Genomic DNA, 25,762 nt, shown 5'->3' on the forward strand with positions numbered 1-25,762 from the left:
CCCTTATCACAGGGTAACATTTGGGAGCCCAATCACAGTAAATTATTCCTTGAAGGTGCCAGAATTGTGTATTGAGTAGACTCCAATTATTCATGAAACCTGCTAATTCTGAGAGCATGCCTGCAATCAGTGTTAAAACCCACCTCATACTTAGCACCTCAAATTTAGCGGAACAAAAAAACACACACAACTCACTAAACTATTTTTATTAAGTAATAGTGCCTGCCCATCACTGAAGGCTCTAGTGTGGTAGTTGACAAGGCAAGCGAGCACTCACAGAAGTCAAGGTCAACTACTGCACAATAGCGCCTTAGAGAGGGCACTATCACTACTACAAACTTTTTTTTTTTTTTTTTTTTTTTTAAGGAATTTAAAACCTACATTTATCTTGAACTTGTAATGACTTATCTGGTACCCTTCTGTTGAGTTTTACGAACAGTCCCAATTGTTTGAAAAAAGGATCACATTAGAGAAACAAAACTATTAAAACAATAAACCTTTTACTTGTTAGAGCAGCTTATAGTTCATTTGGACAGTGACAAATATATTAACTGAGCATTATTACTGAATTGTCAATCTTGGTTTGCTGCCGAAAGATGCTGTCTGCACTCCAGGTTGAGCAAATAGGCTGTGATTAGCTGACTCGGCAGTTTGTGGGCAAAGGATGTTGCTTTTGTCAGTGCAAAAGGATTAGTTGGTTTTGACAGAAAATAAATTTGGACCAATTTGCTGTCCAATAGATTTAATAGAACTAAGCTTTCAATTCACCAAATCATAATAGAAAAGCCAGGACTTGAACAGATTGATTTTAAATTGGATTGACAGGTGAGGGGGTTGTTAGTTTGAAGCAGATTGGCTGATGATGCAGAATCATGTTCTAATCTAAAAACTGGGTCACAGATGTCAAAACACAATTAACTTTGTATCCATTTACTGTTCTAGATGTAAATATTGCAACTATATCACTGATCCCCTTTGTGCCAAATATATAAATTTCATATTTCATTCAGGATTTTTCAAGTTACACTCAACTGTTAAATTCATTCTCACGGACTATCAGATCAAGCCTGGCAATGAAATTAACCTCTACCCCAGTAAGTGATGGGGTACTATGGAGGAGTGTAACAGCATCACACTAAGAAATACATAAAAAAAAAAAAAAGGAACACCACAAGGAAACTAATTTTAGCACACAAGGTTTGATCCTGAAGACCAACATGCCAACTTAAAATCACAAAGGAATTCAATATTTCCCCAAATAAATGTTTTACCAGCCTAGTGAAGAACAACAAGAGACCACTTTTCCTTTTTTGTCAAGTTTAATTTTTAACAGACCGGTGCATGATAGATCATCTGTAGAATATCTACAATAAAAGAACAAAAAAAGTTATAAGTATAATAGTCATTACATTTTGCTCATTTATACACTGGTCAAATGAAATTACATAATAGTGGTTTAATGATATCTGAACAAGAGACCAATCCATCCAAACAAGACTTTGAATAGAGAGCATTTGTTAATTTTAGAACATTACTCCTTCTACGGTACAATGCATACACCAAAATATGCAAGGTGAAATTTAACAGGTAGTTTTGCTCACATTATGTTTTGGCTCCCAGTCACAAAAAGTAATTGTTTGCCCAAGAGCATTTATGAATACCCCCAAAAATTAATTGGGGCATGTAAAAGGTCATGTGTTCATCTTAAAGTTAGCATTCCTACATAACAGGATTTAAAGCTACTTAATTCTGCATGAATAAAAAAGCCAAAAGGGCAGCGGCATCTTAAGGCATGTTATGCCCAACAGCCTTCAGGAATTTACTGAAAATCAGAAAGCTTTATTAAAAAAAAAATCTTGACATTGTTGCTCTGTTTTTCAGTAAATCTAACTTGAATTAAACATTTTACTCAAAACTATATTCATGGGGATAATGACACTTGAACCAGGTCTTAAAACTGAACATTTCACACTTACGGAGAATTTATCTTAGATATCATGTAACACTTCTTACAAAGAAAGAAAATAGTATTGAAGTACCTACCATATACATTTTGAAAATGCATCAAACTTTACCTCGTTAGTTCATTCTCCTGATGAGTCTGTTGATCTGGTCCTCCCTGTTGCCAGCATCACCACCTTCCACAAAATGTGTGGTCTTCTTATTCATTCCACCACGTGGAGTAGACAGTTTGAAGGGCCACAAGAAGTTGTTCGCAGCCTTGAAGTTCTTTCCAACTGTGTAGATTTCATGGATCAGGTCTTCAGTACAGATGATGCCAGTTTTGCCTGAAATACATAATTTACATCAGAACTTGTCATCTAGCCTTTTCGGAGCAAAACCTTTCGGATGATGTTTCGCGGTTTGCTGAAATGTGCAGATTTAAGTGCTGCAAGTAATAGTGATTAAAGTTTACACCAGTATCCTTTTAACAATATACATCTTACAAGACAATAGTAAAAACATACCAAGATTTTTCTCAATTAGGCCATTGTCAACCAGAGGAATACGTTGCTTGTTGATCTTTCCGTGACCACGTTTGTAGATCAGCTCGCGCACAGACTTCAGATTGGGGTAACTGGGGTATTTAATTAAAACAATAGTGTTACATGCATCCCCTACCAAAGATATTAAAACACACGCTACAAGTGTCATTGAGATCAGTTGTGTTGTGAAACAGTATTACAGTAACTTGCATAAACAGTAAGTGGAACACCAAACAATTGGAAGAATGTGTTTTTTAGCTTTGAAAAATGGCAACTCTATTCCTCCCAGGGAGAACTGAACCCTAGCAGCCAATATTAAGAATGTATGGTCTCATTAATAAACAAACTACTCTACCTTTCAGGTAAAGCACAGTATAAAAAGACTGGTGGATTCAGTTACAAAATGTAAAGCGTTTGCCAATATAGAATGTACAAACTAGAATACAAGTTTCACATTTACATGGGAAAAACAGAATACATCATCCAATACCACTTATTTCAGATGCCACTTCCCAAAGACAAGACTGACTTAACAGTTCACTCAACAGAAAATATTTGTTTAACTCCTCATTAGTATTAAGATCCACAGAAGAAATGCTGATTTGACCACTGTGGGATTTTGGGGGTGCCTTATTTTCCCAAAAAATCATAGGTATACATTACATTGAGTTGCCAGTGAGAGCCTGTCCTGTTCGTAACATACATCCCACGCCAGATGTAAATAAATAAAACTATCACCTTTAAAAAGTAGACCTAGATCTGCTACTTGAAGCACATGACCATGTGACATATCATACGGATATAAAGGTTTCTCCATACATTCCCCCAAATTAAGCAAGACAAGCTTAAATTATGTACTTTGAAAGAGTCTTCTGAAAACAACTCACCCCCATGCAATGTATGGCTCAGCAATCCTGAGCATGTTGATGGAAGCCTTGTTCAACTTCACAAAGACACCGTTGAAGATCTGGCGGAGTCGGAGAAGCTGGAGCACTTTACGCACCTTGGGGCTGACACCATTAATACTGGGAGATGGGAGAAAAGGTGTACAATTAACTAACATCAACACTGCAACTCAATACAACCATGCACACATTTGTAAAACCATGGTTTCAGTCATTATTGGCTTAATTTCAGATGTTATCAGCATTGTCGATAAGATGGGGAAAAAAGTTTACACATCATTAACCATAGTATTTGAATGTAGTCAAGCCAAGACAGATGTTCAAGACACTGCTGTACCTTTAAACTAAACCCCTTGCTGGCTGGACTAGTTCCTTCTGCACAATGCTTACCCTCGGATCCTGATCACAAAGGCCAACTTGGGTTCAGCAGGTACGTAGTAGTTTCCAGCTTTGCGGGCCATTCTGGACAAGCGGATCTCGCGCCTGTACATTTGTCTGTACTCTTTGTGGTAAGACTCAGCTCTCTTGTATATGATCTTTCTCTTCTCTTTGCGCACCTACCATCATAAAAAAATAAAAGTAATTTTATTCAAGTAGAACATTTTTAGACCACAATTACTACAATCAATCTCTTGCAAATTAAAGCATGTCAACTGCCTACATCTTATTTTGTGCACCCTGAAAACGTCAGGTTTTTTCCCCAGAGAGATCCTACAGAAATTACTTGTTGTAAATATCACAACTGACACACAGTTAAAAAATGTACCAAGGGTATAGACTCAATGCTTGAAGTTATTCAACGTTACTGGAGTTTCTAATGGATTACTCAAACCAGTCCAAAAACAACAATGTAACTACCAGTTTAAATTAATTGTCTAATCACCACTTACCTTTTTTTCAGAAAGCATCTTCTTGATGCGCCTGGCCTTCATGGCCGCAAAGGCCTTTCGCCTTTTCAAAAGGCTTTCGGGAACTGCAGGTACCTTCTTCTCTCTGGTAAGGTGAGGAAACAAAAATGGACAACCCTTTAGCCAACTTGTACTGGTCTCTGAAACATGCTTAAGCAAAGCTCTAAAGGGAAGTCACTTAAAGGTTTACGAACTCGAGGACTTAGTCCCCCTGTTTGGCACGGGGTTGGATAAATGGAAAACAATTACCTGATTTTTTTTTTATATATATATATATATATATATATATATATATTATATATATATATATATATATATATATAGAATATTAATACAAATGGGCCCGGTGTATTGGATTTAACCTAAATTTGGAATTTCAAGTCATGAAATACACATACGCGTATTCACGTTTGAAGAAATAATTTCGGTCTAAATAAACACTTGCCAAGTTTCAATAAGTAATTAGTGACTTCTACACTGTCAGCAGTCAGACCTGTTAAACGTCAGGAAAAGAAAACTCTTTACACAGATACACTGCGTTAATGAAAACACAGGCGAGTGAGAATATGCTCATTTTAAACACCACACTTGCAGTACGTCAACAGGCCCAGTCAGGAGTACGGATGCGCAGATAGCACCCTTAAAATTACTATAATATATATATATATATATATATAATATATATATATATATATATATAATATGGACATGTACTGGTTGATTTTGAACCGTTTTATTTTCCATACAGGCATCCCAGGTTATAGCACATTTATTTTCCCTCACAGAAACAAACCAGATCATTCGTATCTTTAATCTGACTTACTTGTAAGTCACTTTGCATCAATATGTAGTCTGGTTAATTAATATGCTTGTACATATATGTATTTCATAGTGTTATTTTAATATCAGTGCACTATTAACTGGATTCGAGGGGATTTCAGAAAGAGAACAGAACTGCACTTACTCTACACCCGCCATTATCACCACCGGAAAAGAGGGCAACACGCATGCGTGCCGTGCACTTAAAGGAGTGGTCCAGCTGTAGCTGTCTGTCGAATTGCCTGATTGTTATTTTTCATCAACGTAATTCATTATTTATATTTGTGTAAATTATCCGGACACCAAGTGAACATGAAAATTAAAACAATGTTAGTATTCGTATTGTCAGTATTTGTACTTATACTAAAAAAAGTCAACACGCACGGGCATACTTAGACGCTATAGCATGGTGGCTTTCTTTTTTGCCTGAAACGTTAATTCGTGTTAAAAAACAACAACAACAAAAAGTTAGTAGTATTAAGTGTAAGAAAGAAAATGTAGTTATTTGATTGTAATTGTAAAAAAAAAGTAAATTAAGAAATAATTTGTTTTTGTTTTTGTTTTGGCAGCAAAAGGGTGTGCTGTTTGCCCGGGTCCTTCTCGGTGCCAGGCTGGTTTAAATAGAGAGGCAGAGCGCTAAAAATGATCAAAGTTCTGACAGCAGTGTTGGAGCTGAAGGGGGCAACAGAGGGTAGCGAAGTATTTATACTAAACAAAGTCGTTTACTGTACTTACAGGGTATAGGCATCGTGCGCCGTATCTGCATTAACTTAATTATTGGTCCTGTTGGTGTTGCTTCTTTTGAGCATTTTAAAGAACACGGCTTTGCCCTGTGTTAAGAAAATCTCGCTGTTGAAAGCTGCTGCTGCTTGTTTAGAACAAGCTTTCGAACTGGAACAAGTGCATTTCTTTTTGCACTGTATAACAATTATATTTTTTTATTTTTTAATTATAATAATAATAATTATTTTTTAATGCTAATTGGACTTCGACATGCTGCCGAGTCCTTGTGTGTGCCGTTAAATACTACTGGTTATTTATCTTAAATCATTTTCCAAAAGTTTCCGAAACTAAAACTTCTACTTCTGTTATTTTTTTAAAAAGGTGATATTGTTTGTATTACGTTTCGACGTATCGTACTGTAAAACAAATATTTTATAAGAATTTTTACCGGGTTATTTATTTTTTAGTTACAAGCATGTGCATTTTTACAACTTTGCTGTCATAAGCTAGAAAGAGTTGTTTCAGGTGTCGTCTCGCTTTTTTTTTTTTTTTTTTTTTTTTTTTTTAATAACCTTTTGTAGGTTTATGTGTAGCTACAGTTTAGTTTCAGATATCCTTATAACTACACGGGCCAGTATGAACATCGTTGCGGAGTTTTTTTTTGTTACTTTAAAAGTGCTCTGGGCTTTCGTGCTAGCTGGGGTAAAGTGGCTAGTCCGCCCCAAAGAAAAGAGTGTTGCGGGCCAGGTCTGCCTGATCACAGGGGCAGGCAGCGGGCTGGGGCGACTCTTTGCTAAGGAGTTCGCCAGGCAGAGAGCGGTTCTGGTGCTGTGGGATATCAACAGCCAAGGCAACGAGGAGACGGCGGAGATGGTCCGACAAATCTACCGGGAGATGGACAGCACTCTGCCCACAGAAGGTAAATTAAAGTTTGACACCGATTATTAAATCTGATTACACCAGCGGTAGGTGGTTTGTAATATATTTGTATCGTCTGTAATTCTTTAGTGATGGCTAGCGATAACTAAATTACTCGACCAAAACTTTATCTTGGAACTTTGATTCTTTATATCTGAAAATGCGGACCTTTTTATTGGTTTTAATTGAATGCACTTTCTTTGTACTATTTGTTCTGTTGAGCATACTCAGATCTCCCCCCCGTCTACTATGATTATAATATATATATATATATATATATATAGAAACTTGCAACCTACTTTTCATTAACTAGTGTTTCCGTTATGTACTATTATTAATTGATATCTAGGCTAGATGTAATTTGATCTAATATGCGTTTATTTAATAATACAAATAAAACCACTCCATGCACATTTTAAAATCTATTAAAACTATCCTTGTGCAAGCTTGGTTCTTGAGTTTTGATATCAGTTGGTAAAAGGGACCATGTATTTTGCTCGTCCTTTTTTGATATAGCAGAATAAACTTTACTTAAGAGTCCCACAGAGTAGGGTGCAATTCCACTGGCAGGAGAAACTACACATGCCCAATAAATATACATCAGTCTGCAGGGCTGACCAGGCTTCTAGCAAAAGTAACTAGAGGTTATCTTTATTTCTCTATGGCAATAACTGTTGCAACCTTGTTTCTACTGCCAAGAAGCTGATCTCCCAGGTTGTTTCATTTGTCATGCCAGTTACATTCCCGTATTGCAGAATAGCACTGAGGTAATTGGCTGATCCTGTGAGACTAGAACTGATTCTTCGAAGTGTGTTAAGTGGGACATGGTTTAGGTTCTAGTAGTATGCACAAAATTAAACCAAAATGTCCCTTAAGTGACTTGCATCTGGAACAGATTGTGTGTTAATCCATGGTGAATAATTGTCAATCTTTCCCTTTTTTTTTTTTTTTTTTATTTTAACGCAGATGGTGTGGCAGAGGTCCCTCCATTCCAGCCTCAGGTGTACACATATGTTTGTGATGTGGGTAAACGCGAGAGCGTGTACCTGACCGCGGAGAAGGTGCGAAGGGAGGTGGGTGACGTTGATGTCCTAATTAACAACGCAGGAGTGGTGTCCGGTCACCACCTTCTCGAGTGCCCCGACGAGCTGATCGAGAGGACAATGATGGTAAACTGTCATGCCCATTTCTGGGTAAGTTGCGACTTAAACGCATCTCTGCACCTTATCTTTCTGTAATGGAATATTTGTTCAGAATTCAAACTGATGCTTATCTTGTCTGTACTTTTATAATGTATAGTACAAGTTTGGTTTATCTTCCCTTTTCTCTGGCCTCTGTCAGTGAGTGTGGTCCATTGTACCAAATCCATCCAACACATTACAGCAGCACCCTGATTTCCCCCCCCCCCTTTGTAAGATATATTTTTGTTTCACTGTTACTTGAGATTTCACTTTTCCACTTGTACCCCTCTCCCTCTTAACTGTTCAGAGGTTTGTTGGTTTTTAATTTCCTTGATCCAAGTTTTCTATTTTATTGAACAATATGAAATATTCCCCAAGCAAGCCAAGTCTCTTAGATGAAGGGTGGATTGTACCAAAGATAACATGAACCTCATGACTTCATCTGAGTGTTACAAAAAAAAATTGTCACAATAATAAAGTAGTTGGAGGTTGCTGTATGTGTCATTGAGCTTGAAAAAACGGGATAACAGCAGCCCTTTTTTATAGCAATATTAATAGATCATGTTAAGCATGCACCAAAGCAATTTGCCTATAATTTATACTACTTTTTGTTTGTTTCATTTTCTAGCTGCTCATACTCCACCATGTGTCATACAGTACTATGGAAATTAAACTGTATAAGGTTTTAAAAACTTTGACGGGGGGGGGTTCTTTTGAAATACAAATTGCAGCTGTAGCAATTGTTCAGTTTTTGGAATGTGCTTCCTGTGTTGTCTGCTTTCTCATAATAGTACTATACTTGGCAAACAGACACATTTACTATTCATGAAGGAGAAAAGGGAAAGCATTTACAAATCAGACTAATTGGTACTTTGCTTAACTTGGGTCCTATCATAGTACAAGTTTACAGTGCAGATTCATTACTGGGGATAGAAGCACAAAAGGACAAATATGCTTAAAAATGTCTGTCAGATATACATACAGCCTATACATGCCTGAGGCTTTTCAGCACTCTAGGATTCTCCATACCCCCTGCTGTACAGACAAGTTAATTAAGATTTAATTAACACCCATCCTCCTCTGGGACATGCCATTTGTGTTACCCCGTTCTCACTTTCACCTTTTTCTGATTAAACTGTTGTCACTAAATAACCAAGGAGTGGAAAGACTGCCAGGATTGTTTAGATAAGACCTGACCTGTTGTAGTGTGTGTTTTTTTTTTTTTTTTTTTTTTTTTTTTAATAATTACTTTAGCAGCAGAATTATATTCAGCATAAAACAAATCCAACATTATGTTTTTGTTTGAAGATATGCTTGTTAGATCTACGATTTAAGTCATGATTGATTAGATATAATCTGGTTCATTTAAAAAAAAAAAAAAAAAAAAAAAAAGTTGAATCAAGCAATGCAATTAACCATACCAAATCTACAATGTACCATGTTGCTGTAAAATTCCAGTTCACCATATTTAAAGAAAAAGATTAGTGGATATAATCTGTGTGTTGTCTACACTGGTACAGTTGTGGTTATCAACTGCTTGGATGCAAAGAGATTCATTAGTATGTCCTGCCTGTTGACAATGAAATTATATGAAATGGAATTTTGAAACAAGAATTTGTGTTATCTTCAACATTCGTCTGTCTTGTGTTTTGTTTTCAAATAACTCTTAAAATTGGATAGTTTTATGAATGCCCATCCCTAATGAAAAGTAAAAATGCATCGGCAGCACATTGTTTTCTGTAGAATTTTCAAACTTTAATTATAGGGCTTTCTGGTCTCAATTTCAGGTATGTTGTCAGGTATACCACAAATCACCATTATGAGTACTACTTGGCCCTGTTTTCATGGACCAATCACCAGGGAAGAGAAATGTTGGTTTAAAAACCTTCAGGGAAGTGCATCTATCTTCAACTACTTGTTCTTTTTAAATGCTTTTATAAAGACCGCACTAACTGTGTTGTGCTGAGCCAAAGTGTAGTGCAGTGCAGTTGAGGTTGTGATACCAGCTCAATCACTTTCCAGCAGGTGTAAAAGCTTGTGTTAATTCCCTGGAGTACTGTGTAGTCCCTTGTGTGAAAACCAGAAACCTGTTTGTGAATGCTCCAGTATAGGTGATTGGTTCAGAAGTAGAGTGGATTGAGAAAGTATTTTGGCTCGAGGCAAGGTCATTTCAGAAAATTGATTTATCTGGTTTCAAAGCTGCAGAAGAAGACTATAAAGAAGGGTTTACAGTAGGAGCAGTTTCATAACTGTTCAAGCTGCAGGCAAAATTAGGCTGCATGAAACTGCCAGTATGCAATTTTTTTTTTAATTTATTATATTTTTATAATTCTGTTTTGCAGCCCATATGTGATTTATATGCCTACAGTGAATCTCAGAATAGTAACATGATTCAATCCGATGAAAGTCTTTTAGGATGTGTCCGTTTTCCCCTTTTTTTAAACGTCTTTCTGGAAATGTTGGGTAACACGTGCCAGGGTGTGAAGATCCATACATTTTGTAGAGATTTTTGACTTATTGAATCTACTGAGTATTCCACCTTTGAGCAGCCACAACTTTCTAACGATGACCCAGTGGTTGTGAGGCTTTTGTGAGATTTTGTTGAGAAAAGGCGGTGAGTGAAAGTAGCAGTGAGCACTCTTTCAAAACTGCTTAACAAAAAAGGAAAACTACGTTTAGTATTTATTTCAGTTTTCTTAGAGAAAATGGAGGTACTCTATGTGCAAAATATGCTACACTAAGGTTATCATACCAACAGAAAACAATTGTGGACTATTTTAGAAAATAGCAGGTAGGCTGTGTGTGTTTCTTGCAGCCACGCCTACACTGTAAACTATTCTATGTACATTTAAAATTGATATTTCTTTTATGTGCAGGATATGTAAGGTACTGTGTGGTATCATAGCTTGTTAGTGCAGCTATGTTTTGTGTACAAAGTAGTTTGGTAAAAAAAAAAAAAAGTGCGCTAAATTCCTTTACTTTAAAATCTATTTATGAATTCTACAGTTGTGTACTATGAAGGTATAATTTTATTTTGTGTTACCGTTATTTGCCTATGGGCTTAAGTTTAAAAAAAAAAATAAACATGCAGTGTGATTTTTTTATTTTTTATTTTTTTTTACTACTTGTACACTGTACAGTCATTCTTAATGTGTACAAAGAACACATTATTTGAGAATCCAGACTGTTTTAACCCATTCATTTCATAACTAATCACTTTTGCAGTATCTCCTGTTAACACTTGTACTTACGATAATGTATCCAAGTGCCTTTTTTATTTTGTCTAAAACGTACAGGTTTACCATACTTGAAATGCACTCCTACAATAGAAAAGGAAAACTGATCATCAAATTAGTGATGCAAAGAAGTTTTCTCTAAGATTTCATACTCTTGGCTCGGGTCAGTGTCCTCCCATTGTTACATAGCTGCCTTAAACAGAACATATTTGCAACCAATTATTGTATATTGGTCAGATCCTCCCCCCACATTTTGGGGGAAATAAGCATGACCTGGAAATTTGGTATACTAACGTTTTGTTTATCAAGCATGGAAGAAAAAGATTTTTCCAGATGGACAGCCTCATTATTTGGATGTATGTGTTGGGACATAGTACTGACGTAAGGGCCAGCAGGAAGCTAAGTAATTATCATAATATGGTTTTCTGCCAGACTTTCTAATCGCCAGCAGGATGTGTTTTAAGAGAAGTACTTTCTGCAGCTGTAGTTGCGTCATAGTCATCACTGATTTGAAAAGTAGAAAATGTATAGATGCATGTTCGTTTTTTGATAAGGGAGTTTTTAGTTATTTAAGGTCAGATTAAATACTGATCACTTGTAGTGTCTCAATTGTCTTTTAATACCAGTTTTCCAATCCCCATCTTGAGGATGGCTTCATGTGTATTGGTAATAGGGAGCTGGTGCCTGACCCATTTATCTTACAATTGGTTTCTTGTCTTGGATCTGCTTTATAAAGATGCCAAGTGATGGGGAACAAGGAGCTCTTCCTCCATACAGCATTCCTGCCTAGCCAGGATAATGGGAGCGTCCAGGCAGAAGGCGGGGGCGGGGGTCTTACTTGAGTGCTTTCGTTGAGTGGTCTGTGAGGAGGGACTTGTGCACCTGTGTTCCAGTCATCTGTATTACTCATTGTTTGACTCAATGCTCTTTATATATTCAAGTTCTCCTTTAACGAGCCATGCAGATCTGTGTCTTTGTTCTTGTGTGCATGCTCATTTAACAGTTCATCATGCAGTTAATTTTCCTTTGTACTTGGTACAGCACTATTCAGCGTTTGAGAATTTCTAGGAAAATAAGTATGGGAAATGCACCCATTCTAGTATGACAAAAACAGGGTTTTTAATTTATTTTTTGTATATAATCTATTTTGATTTAGATTATGTTCATGCAGGCAAAGTTCCGGAGAAAGCCTTGGCTTAAACTGAAACTTACTGTCTCTCTCCACTCAAGATACAAGAAGATCTATGCTTTAACTTTGTATTTTGCGCAACATTTTTACATTAACTCAGTAAGACGGTCTACATGCTGTGTTTTTTAGTTCAGAAAGTTTATGCAGAGAACAACATGATGAAACTTTAAACTGTAAATAAGTGGCATTCTTTACTGTATGCACCATTAACTTCAGACGCTCTGCTGCGTTTGGTTTGTTTTACCAGTTTGTCTCTTTTTAATAGAGGCGTCTAATTAGTAGCCATCTGGTGTGCCTCTTAAACAGTATTTTCACATGTTCCTGTTTTGAATGTACATTTGCACTAATTTAGGGTGACACTGCAGCTGTGAGAGTCTTTGTGCCGCAAAACCCTCTTGAGTTTGTCTCAATTAGGAAACGCAACAGGGACGTAACCTTGGAGTGGTAAAAGAAGCAGTTTGGTGTTGGGAGTTAATTTAGCGTAAACGGAAGCGTTGAGAAACAATTATAAAAGAAATAAATTCCTGTTTGGCTTCACACATTTATTGTCCAGGAGGTCATTAGAGCTATAGTGACACACTGGCCTTGTCATAAGAAGCATTGGCTTTAGTAGACTCGTTTTGAGCCAATGGCATTCCTCACTTTTCTTTTACTAACTAATACCACCAATGATTAATTGTAACTAGGTGTGGCACAGTTAATAGGTAACGTGTGGGTTTTTTTTTTTTTTCCCTCTTATAAAAAGAAGCAGTTTTGTTACTGCCATAGCCATCGTTTTGTTTGACATGCTGAATAATTTGAGGGGTTACAGGAACTCTTATGTACTGTTGCTTAATGGCTCTTTTGCCACCAGTTCCAGTACGCTGAACCAGGTGATATAGCTCAATTAGTCCTTGGAGAGACTGGAAGCAAATAGGTTTGGGTGCTTGTTGACTTTTTGGAAGCAATTAAACTCTCAAAAGAATGGCAAAGGACCATAATAAAAAAAAAAAAAAAAAAAAAAATGTAATCACTTTTGTGAAAGCTGTTTTATCTAACTTGTTTCTTGAATGCATCGCTGGATAAGTGGTCTGGCAGATCTCTTGCTGTAACTCTGTACCGTTCTTTCTGTGTTGCTTGCCTTATACCTATGCACTGAAACAGGGGTAAAGTTGTTCCTATTTTTGAGCTGGTAGAAAAATGTTCAAGGGACTGGGGGCACTTAACAAGCTACACTTCTCACTGCTGTAATGTGTTCTGCTTTTAAGATTTGTATAAAATAAACATGATACCCTAGTATCAACTAGAGGCTAGTATGTATAGATTATACTGAATCTGGTAGTACTCCTATATATAGTGTGTGTAAGTAATGTTTTTTGTCACTTTGTCCCAATTGTACAAAAAAAAAGTGCTTGGTTACTAGCCACAGAATTGTCTGTGGATATGTTGGAATCGTTGTTTACTATTCTGGCATCAGTTTGTGCTTATGGCTGCCAATTTTCTTTATCTTGAAATGTCACTTTTTTTTTTTTTTCATTCATTAGACCACCAAGGCATTCCTTCCCAAAATGCTGGAGATGAACCATGGACATATTGTAACGGTTGCCAGTTCACTTGGATTGTTCAGCACGGCTGGTGTAGAGGTTAGTTATCTGAAACTCTGTAGGCTTCCATCACTGTCATTCTGTAATTTGTTGTTTTAACATTGTCCAATTAGTCCTTTTGATAAACCACTGGAATTCTCTCGCTACAACTAGTTGTGACATTGTTGCAGTTCCAGGTTCAAATATGTGCTGGTGGTGTTGGGTGTTTTTTAAATATAAAAACTTAATTTGACCTCCTTCCCCTTCCTTGATGTCCGTCCCCGTTCCCCCCAGAGTTCTTTGCTAATGTAGGGACACTCTTTGTGGAGTTGGGAGCTGCCTGTAGTTTTAGGGGGAAATTTTTACTAGACCCAGGACTTGTTTCTGGATGAAGTCAAAACCAGGGAATACCAAATCCCGATAACTGTAAACCTCTGGCAAAACTAAGCAGAGTACAGAAAGTGTCATCTAGAACTGACTGTTTTTAAATCTACAAAAATAGTTGTGGGTGTCAGTAAATGTCACACAGGAGTTATTGCAATATCTGACCATACCAGTGTGAATCTTATAATGGCTGTGGGGAGGAAGCCAGAGAAATCGCAGAAATGGCGTTTTTTTTTTTTTTTTATTACTAGTACATTACAAAACTCTGCTCAAACAATCATGCTTCAGAAGGAAATGTTCTTTTTGTAATATTAACAAAGGTTCAACACAATACAGCTCAATGGTATATATGCTTTTTAAAGCATATGTAAGGGGTGAATTGATTAAATGATATCCACAAATAAAGATTTAGAAAAGGTACGCAAACTGGAGAAATGAAGGAATTGGAGACAACATATGGAAGTAATCCATATAAATATCAATCGGAATCAAAAGCAGGGACACTAGATTTATAACATTTTCCAGATTGAATTACCAAAGCTTAATGCAGAACAAATATTTTTTGAACAAAAAATAAGAGGGGGAGATTAGAGGCAATAAAACCAATGTCAACATGGAAGGTGCCAGGGGAAGACGGTCTGCCTAGTGAATTTTACAAGCGGTAAAGCGATTTTCTTACCCCAGTACTGTGTGAGATTTACGATGAAGTATGGAATAGAGGGATATTCCCAACTAGCATGAATAGTGGAATAATAACACTTCTACCAAAACCTGGAAGAGACATTATGGAATGCAGAAGCTACAGAGCAATTTCTTTACTGAATGTAGAGTTAGCAGTAGCAGTAATGTCCTTGGATGGCGAAAAGGCTTTCAGCAGGGTTGAATGGAGCCCTTTACCCCCCCCCCCCCCTTATTTATACTGGGCTTGGAGCCTTTAGCGGAAGCCATAAAATCTTGCAGAACCATAAAGGGCATTTCTGTGGGGTCCCAGAAAACCCAAATTAATGCTGTGTGCCCATGATGCATTGATGCCCGCCTCTGAACCCCAGAGGTCAGTGCCATCGTTTCTGAGCTTGGTGGAATCATTTTCTTTGATATCTGAATACAAGATAAATTGGTCTGTCAGAAGTCCCACCATCATCGAAATGTTTCTGCCATTTCCTGTTTGGTAAATGGAAATTCAAATATTAGAAATATAAATTATTACTTGAATTGTGATAAACCCTATGCTGGAAAAAATGGTGGACTCGAATTTAGAGATTACTGTAGATAAAATTACAACTCATTTGCAAAATTGTAGTAAGCGAAGTCTTTCAATCTGGGGAGAAAGTCAATGTAATAAAAATGCTATGTGCACCACAAGTTAACTACTTGATGTCTGTGATCCCCTGAGCGATCAAACTTTTTTCTCCCGCAAACTTAAACACTTCTCTTTTGGGTGGGGGGGAACCACAGTTAGCCCTCACTAAATTACAAGGTCCAGTTAATAAAGGGGGTCTTAAATTGCCAACAAATATTATTTTGCCTTATTTAACTCAGATTGCGTCTTTGAGAAATATAGACTGGGAACGAAAGATACATTATATGGTATACGTTATATTATTGAAATTTGGCCACATTTTGAATAAATACAAAACACTGTAAAACTTAAAATAAACGCCAGAGGCGTTTAATTACAATATTTGCCAGCAGACCCGGCACGTCTTGGAGACCAGCGTTTTATATTAGATTAGATCACTAGCTTCACATGTTTGATGCGGTCATTGAATAGCTGTTAACACACAACCTTATAGCAATATCCTAACTCAATTTAAACATTCCGTCAACTGTTAAAAGGTTGTGTGTCAGTGGGAACTAAGTAACAGTTTTGTTTTATAAAAAAAAACATTGTATTGTACACCCTCAAGTATAAAGTGAAAGTGTTATTACAGTCTTTTTATATGCAGTGGTTAAGAAGGATACGGTATGGAAAACATTGGGAAAATCTACCATTGTGAATAATAATAGCTAGAACTGCCAGGCGGTTTTATAGCTCCCAAGCCTCCGTACCAAACACTTCAGCAAGTACTGGAAGAAGCGGGTTTAGTTCTTGATATTTGACAAGTTTGAAATCGGTCAATCTTCACCAGTTCTCCAGAAGAAGATTTTGAAAGTTTTTTTTTTCCAAAAAATGCATCAGTTGGCCATCTTGGTTCATGCACAAACACCATTTTTGAAAAAGTCAATTGTACTGACACAGGCATGGTGGTTTTCAGGTTTGGAGTTAATCAAGTAAACAGTTTTTAAACTGAAGCAGTTTTACATTTAATTTGAAAATGTTGGTCCGGCAGCCATCTTGTTAAACAAAACAACACAATTTTGCCATATTTGAATTCTGTCACTGGAATGATGCCTACCAAGTTGGAAGTAAGTTGGGAGTAAGTTGGTTAAGCAGTTTGTTGTTTTGGTGAATTTGGTGGCAGCCAGTTTGATAGTAAAATTTATCGCAGCAACTTCTACTTCGTTTGGTTGCTGATGATGTATGCCAAGTGTCAGGTCAATCACTTCACTGGTTCCCAAGAAGATGTCAAGGTTTGATTTTAAAAAAAAAAAAAAAAAAAAAAAAAAAAAAAAAAAAAAAAGCATCATACTGCCATTTTGGTTTTAGGTCAACACCATTTTTTGATACAGTGACGGATGACGCTTTTGAAATTTGGAGTTAGTCAAGTAAACCATTTGTCAACTGAGGCAGTTTTAAATTTAAGACACAAATGTACGTCTGGCAGCCAAATTGTTTTACAAAACATCTCCATTTTGGCATATCTGTATTCCATTGTCACCAGGACGATGCTTACCAAGTTTGGAGTTTGTTGGTCAAACGGCTTTCAAATAAATGTAGTTTGCTGTTAGGGTGTGTTTTGGTAAAATTTGTGGCAGCCATTTTGATAGTCTGCTTTATCGCAGCAACTTCTGCTTCGCAAACTTGAAGCGGGTTTGGTTGCTGATGACATATGCAAAGTGTCAGATCAATCGGTTCACCAGTTCCCACGAATAAGATTTTGAAAGGTTTGTTTTGCATCTGAACTGTAATCTACATAGGATGATACCTGCCAAGTTTCATGTTGATTGATTACACCGCGTGCGAACAGGAGCAGTTTGATGTTGATAGAAGAAGAATCATAACAATAGTTAATAACCGTTATATCCAATAATAATACAAACTTCTAAAAAAACGTTTTTAAAAATGAACAATAAAAGCAGTAAGTATCATTATCAAAAATGATTTGTTTAATCTCAAGCTTGTACATTGTTAATACAACAAAACATGTTAAAATACACCAAGAGGTTTGTATTGGGCTTACTTTCAGCAAGTTTTAATAACTACATTAACCCTTTCCAGTCCAATCAAAAAGCCGTAAAACTCAGGTCTCTAGTCGTCTTTTCTCCGGAAAAAGCCTAGAAAACCTTTTCAATGGCCGAATGAAGCCGGGGGAAAAAAAAAGGCATATCTGGTAGCCCCATGCATCACCGATATAAATAACACTGACGCAAACAAAGGAGATAGCTGACCCCCCTCCACTTTTACACGTGATTGAAAGTGGGTTAATGATTGGCTGGTCCGGTTTGAAGCAAAAACATAGAATCTGATCTTGATAACCAGTACTGGCAAAAGTACAGCACAGAGAAACATCTGCCCATAACTGCCAATATCCACCAGCCACGCAGAAATTTTACAGGCCAACATTGTTTCCGCGGGCAACGACGAAGTCGACGACAAAAGAGAATGCAAAAACAAGCAACATTTATAAGCAATTTCAACAGGGTCTGAAACAATCTGCCTCACGAGTGATGATAAAGCTTCTGAGATGTTGGGCATCTGCCCTCTCCACAGACTGCATGCGCACAAACTGTTCAGTCACCAGCCCTTTCTGGCAGAATCGTACAGGTACTAGCTCCTCTTCTATGACAGCGCTGTCGGTTGAACCATCTGACATCACTGACAGTGATTCAAATGCTTGCTAAACTTTTTTTTATTTTTTTGTTATAAAATAAAATATAATAGAATGAGTGTAAATTACACTAGCAGAAAGTGTGGCCATAAAGAATAAAAATACTGTACCTAAAGATATGTAAATAGATGAGTGTGAGCCATACAAATATAATGCAGCAATACAAGAAAACCCTGGAGTGAGTTTTGTCTTCATTTGGTAGATCTGTAGAACAAATATGGTTCCACTTATGCAATGCAGTTTTTATTTATTTATTCCCTGTCTCCTACCTTGCCTCTTCCTGTCTCGCTAGCTAAACTGTCCTGAGGATCACAACTTTCAAGCTTGCTATCTTGATCGGCAACAGCCTGCAGTGCAGTGTATTTTTATTTATTTATTTTTGCAGTTTTAAAAATAAAAAATTAACAAGAGGGGTAATACATGACATAAACAAACAGCACTGCCAGAGCGATCTTGTTTTTCTTCCACAAAAAATAATTTTCAGCATTTTCACCAACTTTTTTTGAACTGTTTTTGCTGTTCTGTGGTATTATTTTTTTTATTTGTAAAAAGTAATCTTGGAGAGAAAGACATTGCAGCCCAAGATGTCTTTGAGGGGTTTGTTTTGAACCTGTAAGTTTCAATCTGCCTTCTATGCCCTTCCCACAGACACTGAAAACTTGCTAAGTTATTTTCTTGATTGGCTATCCAGCAAAATATTTTCTACACGTTTAAAATACTATTTGATTTTATTGTAAATCAATCTGGGGGGGGATAAATGTAAACATTACTTCAATTTAGCAGTAAGCATTTATTTTATTTTATTTTTTTTTTTAGCATTAAGCATTTACAAGTTCTCATTAACAGCGATTTACATCTAAAATGAACAAAATGATAATATTTATACTATGTTATTAACAGAAGCTGTTTATAAAAATCTAGTTTAAGTAAAAAAAAAAAAAAAAATGTAAGTAAATATCAAAAACTAACCTCAATTCTTAAACGAGAGGGAGATGCGAACGGACTGTACAGAAAACTAGTCCTTTCACTTCACAGCGCAAGCACCACATCCTTCTGTTTTGCTTGGTTGTCAGCAGCATCACTTTTATATGTGATTTTGCAAAATAAAAATCTTGAATGACAGCATATATTAAATAGACCAACTGAAAGCAGAAGTTGTGGTGCTTATTGTGGTGACAATTTTTTCAAGTTTCTTTGTTTGTGAACAGCTTCTGTTTAAAGGTACAGCGGTCTGTCGCAAATTTGCACCAGTGGCACAGCAGCTGCTGGCATTACAAATGTTAAGTGTACAAAAACGTACCCGCAACTGTGGCATATAAGTATGTGAAATTTTACCTGCCACAGACCAAATTAACCACCGTTTGGCAAGTGTTAATTTCGAACCCTGCACCATTATGAAAGTAGTCTATTACTTTGTTAATTTTATAGCTGCCCTAAAGGAAGTTTCAGTATTCTTGGAAAGTGGTTTCCTCTGAATGGTTTTTAGATTGCAGAAACAAGGATCAGCAGTGCATGTTCGTGTCTTATTTTTCTTGAGCCTTTTGAGATGTTTACTTAACAGCTTTCTGTTTTCTTAACTGTGTTTTCATTTCCAAAGTATCCTTTCCGTGAAGCTTAATACTACTTCAAAGGAAAACCCCATATTGTTTCTTTTTACTCTACTATAGTTTAATATTTTCCATAAACTCTGAAAGCTCTGCATGTTCTGTACTTTTTTTGACTGCAATTAGAACAGGCAATTGGACCTCTCCTTTATTCAATAATATCTATTCATCATGCATCTGTGTTTGCCAAAGCCTCTTTGAAGATTATTTCAGTGCTAAACCACACCAAAAATGCTTCCCACTAATATGAACCTTCCCTTAACATACAAAAAGAATAAAGCTAATGAAACTTAAGATCTAATGTGATGTCATGAGTCTTTTATCTGGGGGAGGGGGGCAGGCAGGCAGTTTCTTTTAGCACTAAAATACCCTCTCTCTCTGCATTCTTATTTATTTCAATTTCTTTCTTTTAGGATTACTGTGCAAGTAAATTTGGTGCTGTTGGATTTCATGAATCATTAAGTCATGAGCTGAAGGCTACTGAAAAGGATGGCATTAAAATGACCTTGGTCTGTCCATACCTTGTAGACACTGACATGTTCCGAGGCTGCAGAATCCGGTAAGGGACAGTTTTAACATCCATTTGTCCATATTATTCAGCATGTGTTTCTTTATTGTATCGCTTCAGCCCAGCAAGAATGAGTTATGTGGAGCGTTTCAGAAAGTGTCTAATGCGGTACTTGCATGTTCATGAAAAGGAAAGTGTCCCTGGACTAAAAAGAAAAAAATGTAGAACATAAAAGCAGTTATAAATTAACACTAAGTTTTTAGTCTAAGCAGTATATCTGAGTAATGATTATATATAAAGTGGGTAGAAGTGAAGCTGGTTTAATGATCTGAAGCAGAGTACAGGTATTTATTTATTTGCTCCACTCGTGCAGCCGAAGGACACATGTAGGTTATGGTGGCGTCCTTTTTTCATGATGCTGAGGGGTGTACTATATCTTCCCAATATACTACTTTTTTGAATGCCCCAGTCCTATAAATATAAAACGTCATGAGTCTCACTGAACCAGACAAATACCCCCTGGACCTATCGCAACAGGTGTCTGTGGTGGTAAGGTATTATTGCTGGCCTGACATTGAAACTGTCTTGGAATTACCCACATTGCTTTGTTTGCTGATTTCCCACCCACTTTTTAAATGGCTACTATTTGTCCTTCACAAGGAATTTCCCCTCCATATTTACTGTAAGTGTACACCAGTGAGGAAAATACTCGAGTGTTTTAAGACCAAATTTGTTTTGGTCTGTTAGTTTTAGATGGTGCAAGCTATCAGACATTTCTTTCTGCTTTTTTCCATTTAATTTTTTTATTACTAAAGGTGAAAGTGACTTCTGGTATTTCCTTATGGGTGTCTGTAGTTGTGGTATGAATGGGTGTTTTTTTTTTTTTCTTCCCTCTTCCTCCTCTCCCTACTATAGTTACCCATTACACATCAATGACCTTTATTCACCATGCATTGCATGAAATAATGTAGTCCCTGTGTATTTGTGTTTGAATACTGGCAGTGGGATTTGTAGAGACAAGTATTACCATTGCATGCTTCAGATAGACCACTGTGTTAACAGTTACGTGGTGTCGCCTCTTTTATTCCTGCTAAAATGTATCTTTTTCTTCTTTGAAATCCAGACACCTTTTACTGTCCACCATATGTACTTGCATCTTGAATGACTTACTAAGGTGTGGATTTCTTTATTTATTTTCTTCCTCCCAAACATACAGAAAAGAAATTGAACCTTTCCTTCCACCACTGAAGTCTGAGTACTGTGTAAAACAAGCCATGCGGGCGATCCTCACGGATCAGGCCATGATCTGCACACCTCGACTCATGTACATGGTCAACTTCATGAAAAGGTGAGCATTGTTCTGAACCACAAAATAATATACTTTTATTACCATTGGCATATCTGTCTAAGAATGGTCCATAGTAGTGTTAAAAAAATGCATGGAGTAAAATTACAAATTTGAGGATAAGATAAGCAAGATTTCTAATTTTCTTTAATCAATATATTTCTGCAAATTGTGGCAATCCTGTGCCTTCCTACAGGCACTGGTGCTTTTGGTAGCATAGAAAATGTAAAATAGTGTTATTTTTAACTTTTTTTTTTTTTCCTCTCTCCCTGCAGCATCCTGCCTTTTGAAGCAGTTGTGTGTATGTATCGTTTTCTGGGAGCAGATAAATGTATGTATCCATTCATCGCTCAAAGAAAACAGGCAATGAACAATAATGAAGCTAAAAACTGAATCTAGACGACTGGTGTTCCTAACAGGAGCAGAGGGGTAAACCACTGAAGGACTGTTATCAGAGACTGAACCATTACCAGTGCACTTGCATTGGACAGATGCAAAGGTTTACTATATTCTCCTGGGGTGGGGGAAGCTGTGTATTACACTAGTGTTTTTTTGTTTTGTTGTTGTTTCTGGTTTTGTATAAGAAACTTACCTTTTTATTATATACTGTAAACTTATTAGTTGACAAAAGTTTGGAAATTATGCAAACAAATTGTTATTCAAAGGTATGTTAAATGTTATTTACTTAGTGTAGTCACCAGCACATTTTTTTTGTAGTGTGTCTGTGGTAATATACAGTATGTTACTGTATAAATCGGTCTAGTCACTTTAGTTTTTGTAGACATGCACTGTAATTACTGTTTTCTTCACTGCCACAAATGATGTGAGAATTGTTCAATGCCAAGCATGTTGCTACTTCTGCTTTGTATACTGCAAAATGGATCATCCGTAGCCAAAAATACTACAATTTATTTTATTTTTTACTTTATTGACACAATAAGCTGGAACACTTAAACCTAAAAATGTATCAAACAAACAAACCCCTGACCATTGCACTGCAGCAAGGACAATTTTTTTTTTTATGTTTTAATATATGTAAAACTAAGCATTGAAAGGACATTTTGGTAGAGGTCTATCAAAGGTTTATTTTGCTTTCATCAGCAAGCATCCTTTTACTTTTATATCCCTACAGTAATCTATACAATTAAATATTCCTGTCCCTGTTGAAAATGTGCTGCTGTATTTAGGAGGTCGGGCATTTGATGCTAAGGTTCTAACATTCCTTTTGCTGAAAGTTTGGCCCTGCAAGGAAAACTTGCAAGCATTGTGCATGCGTCTGTCAAATCAAATCTGCAGTATTGAAGCCTACAGCTCTGCTGATGTGTGCCTGGGGTAGGTGGGATGAAATGTATAGATCTTGGATGAATATCCTAATAAGATTTTAAGCAACTTTGAACATTTAATTTATTTTGCTGCTGTTTTGTAGAGCATAAGTTTACAGTTCATGCATTGGCCTCCTTAACCTGTGTTCAGTACAAAAAACTAAATGTTTAATCTGTCTTGTTTTGGTTGTTGATATGGTCAAGGTATCTTGTTATGGTTCAATGCCCCAGTCTTTCACCTCAAAGGCTCTGGATGTGAACTTAAGGTATAAGTCAGTAGTGATACATTTTCAGATCTTTTCATTTTAGACAATCACTAGTTTAGACTGAGTTCCCTTCTGATCATGGGAGATGCCGATCTGACAAAAAAGGGCCTTTGCCACTAGCCCTGTCAATCCATTATGTACAAGTAATTTCCAAAAAACATTGAAATTATAATTAAAGATTTGCCCCCAAGGACCCTTCAAGACACTAGAAAATTACATAAAAATCCATATATATATATATATAGATATTATTTCGCAGTATTGTATTAGTCTTGTGTTTTGTCTGTCCTATTAGTTGTTGATACAAAACTCTTTGTAGGAAGTGACAGTAAGTTTATACTCAATGAAAATGTGAATTGTTTTAATATGCCAATATTGTTTGAACCGTCTGTGGGGTTACCCATGAAATAGCAATGTGAAACTTGATCTAAAGATAACTTGTTATCCACTGTCTGTACCAGGAGAGTTAATAAAATGTTTTCAAATATTGGCATGCTTTTATGAAACCACAAAACCCACCAGAACTGTAACTTCTTTCCAATAATACTGATGTATTCCTTTTTTTCCCATTCATTGAGTCAAGAGCCTAAAATTCTACCTCTATCAATCTGTAGGCCATTCATTTACAGTAAGATATTGTAAGTCTCCTTTTTGTAATTGTTAACTTTGTAGGGACTGCTCTTTTAGCAGAGCACTATATGTGGTTGTTTAAATGTTTAGTGAATCAACCTAACTTAAATTAATAAAAATAATTTAGACAGACATTTTGTTATGCGTGGTGTGTGTTTTGTTTTTTTTTTTGTAAGCAAATAGCTAGGAAATTACAATATCTGCCAAGTTCCAGGATTAGCTTATAATGGTCTGAACTGGAAAGAATGGCCTTATGTTCCACACTGGAAACCAAGTAGACATCAAAGCAAACCACAGTCTAACACTTCCCATCCTTTTTGTTTGAAAATGATTCTCCATGCAGACCAGTTGTTTGGCAATCAGTCTTCACTTCCCCCAACTGAGTACGAATCAGTGCAGTGCACTAATACAGAACGAGCACTATGAAGATGTCTGCTGCAAGATCTTCCTAAGTACTACACTATATAAAGATGAGACTAAGCTATCAGAGGGTACTATTAGAAACGGCAGCACTACCAGGTTCGTCGGGGATGACGGTTATGCCAATACAGAACACATCTGTACCCCCCCCCCCCCCCCCCCCAAAAAAAAAAAAAAAAAAAAACAGCTGTAATGATGAGCAGGAATAAAATGTTTATCTCTGCATGTAGACGGCAGAAACCGAGACATATACGTTTTATAATGTAGTTATTATGTTCATTAGTAATTTCTTCTCTTGCAGGAAAATACATTTGATAAGTAGTGTTCCTTTAGGTCTAAATGTGAAAAGGCTGCTTTGCAAATGGTTGAGTTCTGAGAGGCAAAATGCTTCCAAGGCATAATTACAACTGACCTTTACAACTTGTTTTCATTTGCCAATGTGTTTAACATTATTTTGAAGCCTGTAATCAGCTATAAAGGAGGAGCATTCTAAAGCACTTCGAATAGTGCATAAAAAAACATGTTTTAATAATCAAAACTCAAACATAATTTTTGCTTTTAATTTACATTTTTTTAGTAGGTCACAAAAACTAATATATTTGGATAAGAGTAAATGAAAAGTGTAGGGGTCCCTGAGAGGTTTATCCAGTTAACACACTGCCGTTGGGATTGCAGGATGAGTCACGCAGCTTGGACAGTGTTGGTTCGCGTCTAGGCTGTGCAAAGAGGTAGAACTTTGCTGGGGACTCCAAAGGGCGTGTCACGTTGGCACTGACTCTTCCAGGGTGGGAAACCAGCAGGGACTCTCTTGTCGCGCCACAGCGAACCCTACTGGCCAGACACCGAGCACATTTAGGCTCGTCTCTTATCCGGGATTGGTAGCCAGCCCACTTCTGCTCTGGATTGCTCAACATAAAACTCACATGCCCTCACAATGTGAGGACTTGCTGCAGTGAGGAGAAAAAACAAAACATTATGGGACATTCCAAATTGGGGGGAAAATAATAATTGGTCACTCGCTTAAAAAAATAAAAATAAAAAATAAGTAAATTAAAAAGTGATTGGTCTTTCTCAAAAAAATCCAAACACCTGGTTATAACTGACATATGCTTAAAGTCAAAGACATATTTTAACTTTGAAAATTGTTAACATTGTACATTTTAAATGCTGCTTTTAGTTAAGTACTCTACAATGAATCTTTGTATTGATTGTGCACTGATTTCTAATACTATGCCAATATCTGGTATGGCAAAAAGTGAACAGAATTAAATTTTGTAAAAATATAGGTTAACTCCTGAAAGTGTCCATGGTTAAACCTAGAGAAAAAAAATGTATGCATGTAAAAAGTAACCCTCAATGACTAAATG

General features: G+C 36.6%; 2 protein-coding genes and 1 non-coding gene across 3 annotated transcripts; 1 reads left to right on the forward strand and 2 right to left on the reverse strand.

Moving 5' to 3' along the window:
• Positions 1-1,300: 1,300 nt before the first annotated feature.
• LOC121314354 (60S ribosomal protein L7-like) lies at positions 1,301-5,346 on the reverse strand. Its single transcript, XM_041247511.1, has 7 exons — positions 5,264-5,346; positions 4,282-4,384; positions 3,782-3,948; positions 3,374-3,511; positions 2,469-2,578; positions 2,076-2,288; positions 1,301-1,364 (listed from the first exon to the last, which is right to left on the reverse strand). Exons 1-6 carry the CDS (start codon positions 5,275-5,277, stop codon positions 2,080-2,082), a joined length of 741 nt encoding a protein of 246 aa, XP_041103445.1. The 5' UTR covers positions 5,278-5,346; the 3' UTR covers positions 1,301-1,364; positions 2,076-2,079.
• On the reverse strand, positions 3,590-3,681 carry LOC121315211. The gene has a single exon (XR_005950217.1). It is a non-coding gene; the product is annotated as a small nucleolar SNORD12/SNORD106 (small nucleolar RNA).
• Positions 5,347-5,765: 419 nt separating the features above from the next.
• Positions 5,766-24,109, forward strand: LOC121314355 (retinol dehydrogenase 10-A-like). Its single transcript, XM_041247512.1, has 6 exons — positions 5,766-6,760; positions 7,726-7,952; positions 13,889-13,987; positions 20,318-20,463; positions 21,629-21,760; positions 22,033-24,109. Exons 1-6 carry the CDS (start codon positions 6,427-6,429, stop codon positions 22,148-22,150), a joined length of 1,056 nt encoding a protein of 351 aa, XP_041103446.1. The 5' UTR covers positions 5,766-6,426; the 3' UTR covers positions 22,151-24,109.
• Positions 24,110-25,762: the final 1,653 nt, after the last annotated feature.

Source organism: Polyodon spathula, chromosome 4 (assembly GCF_017654505.1).
Source record: "Polyodon spathula isolate WHYD16114869_AA chromosome 4, ASM1765450v1, whole genome shotgun sequence".
NCBI classification, from domain to species: domain Eukaryota; kingdom Metazoa; phylum Chordata; class Actinopteri; order Acipenseriformes; family Polyodontidae; genus Polyodon; species Polyodon spathula.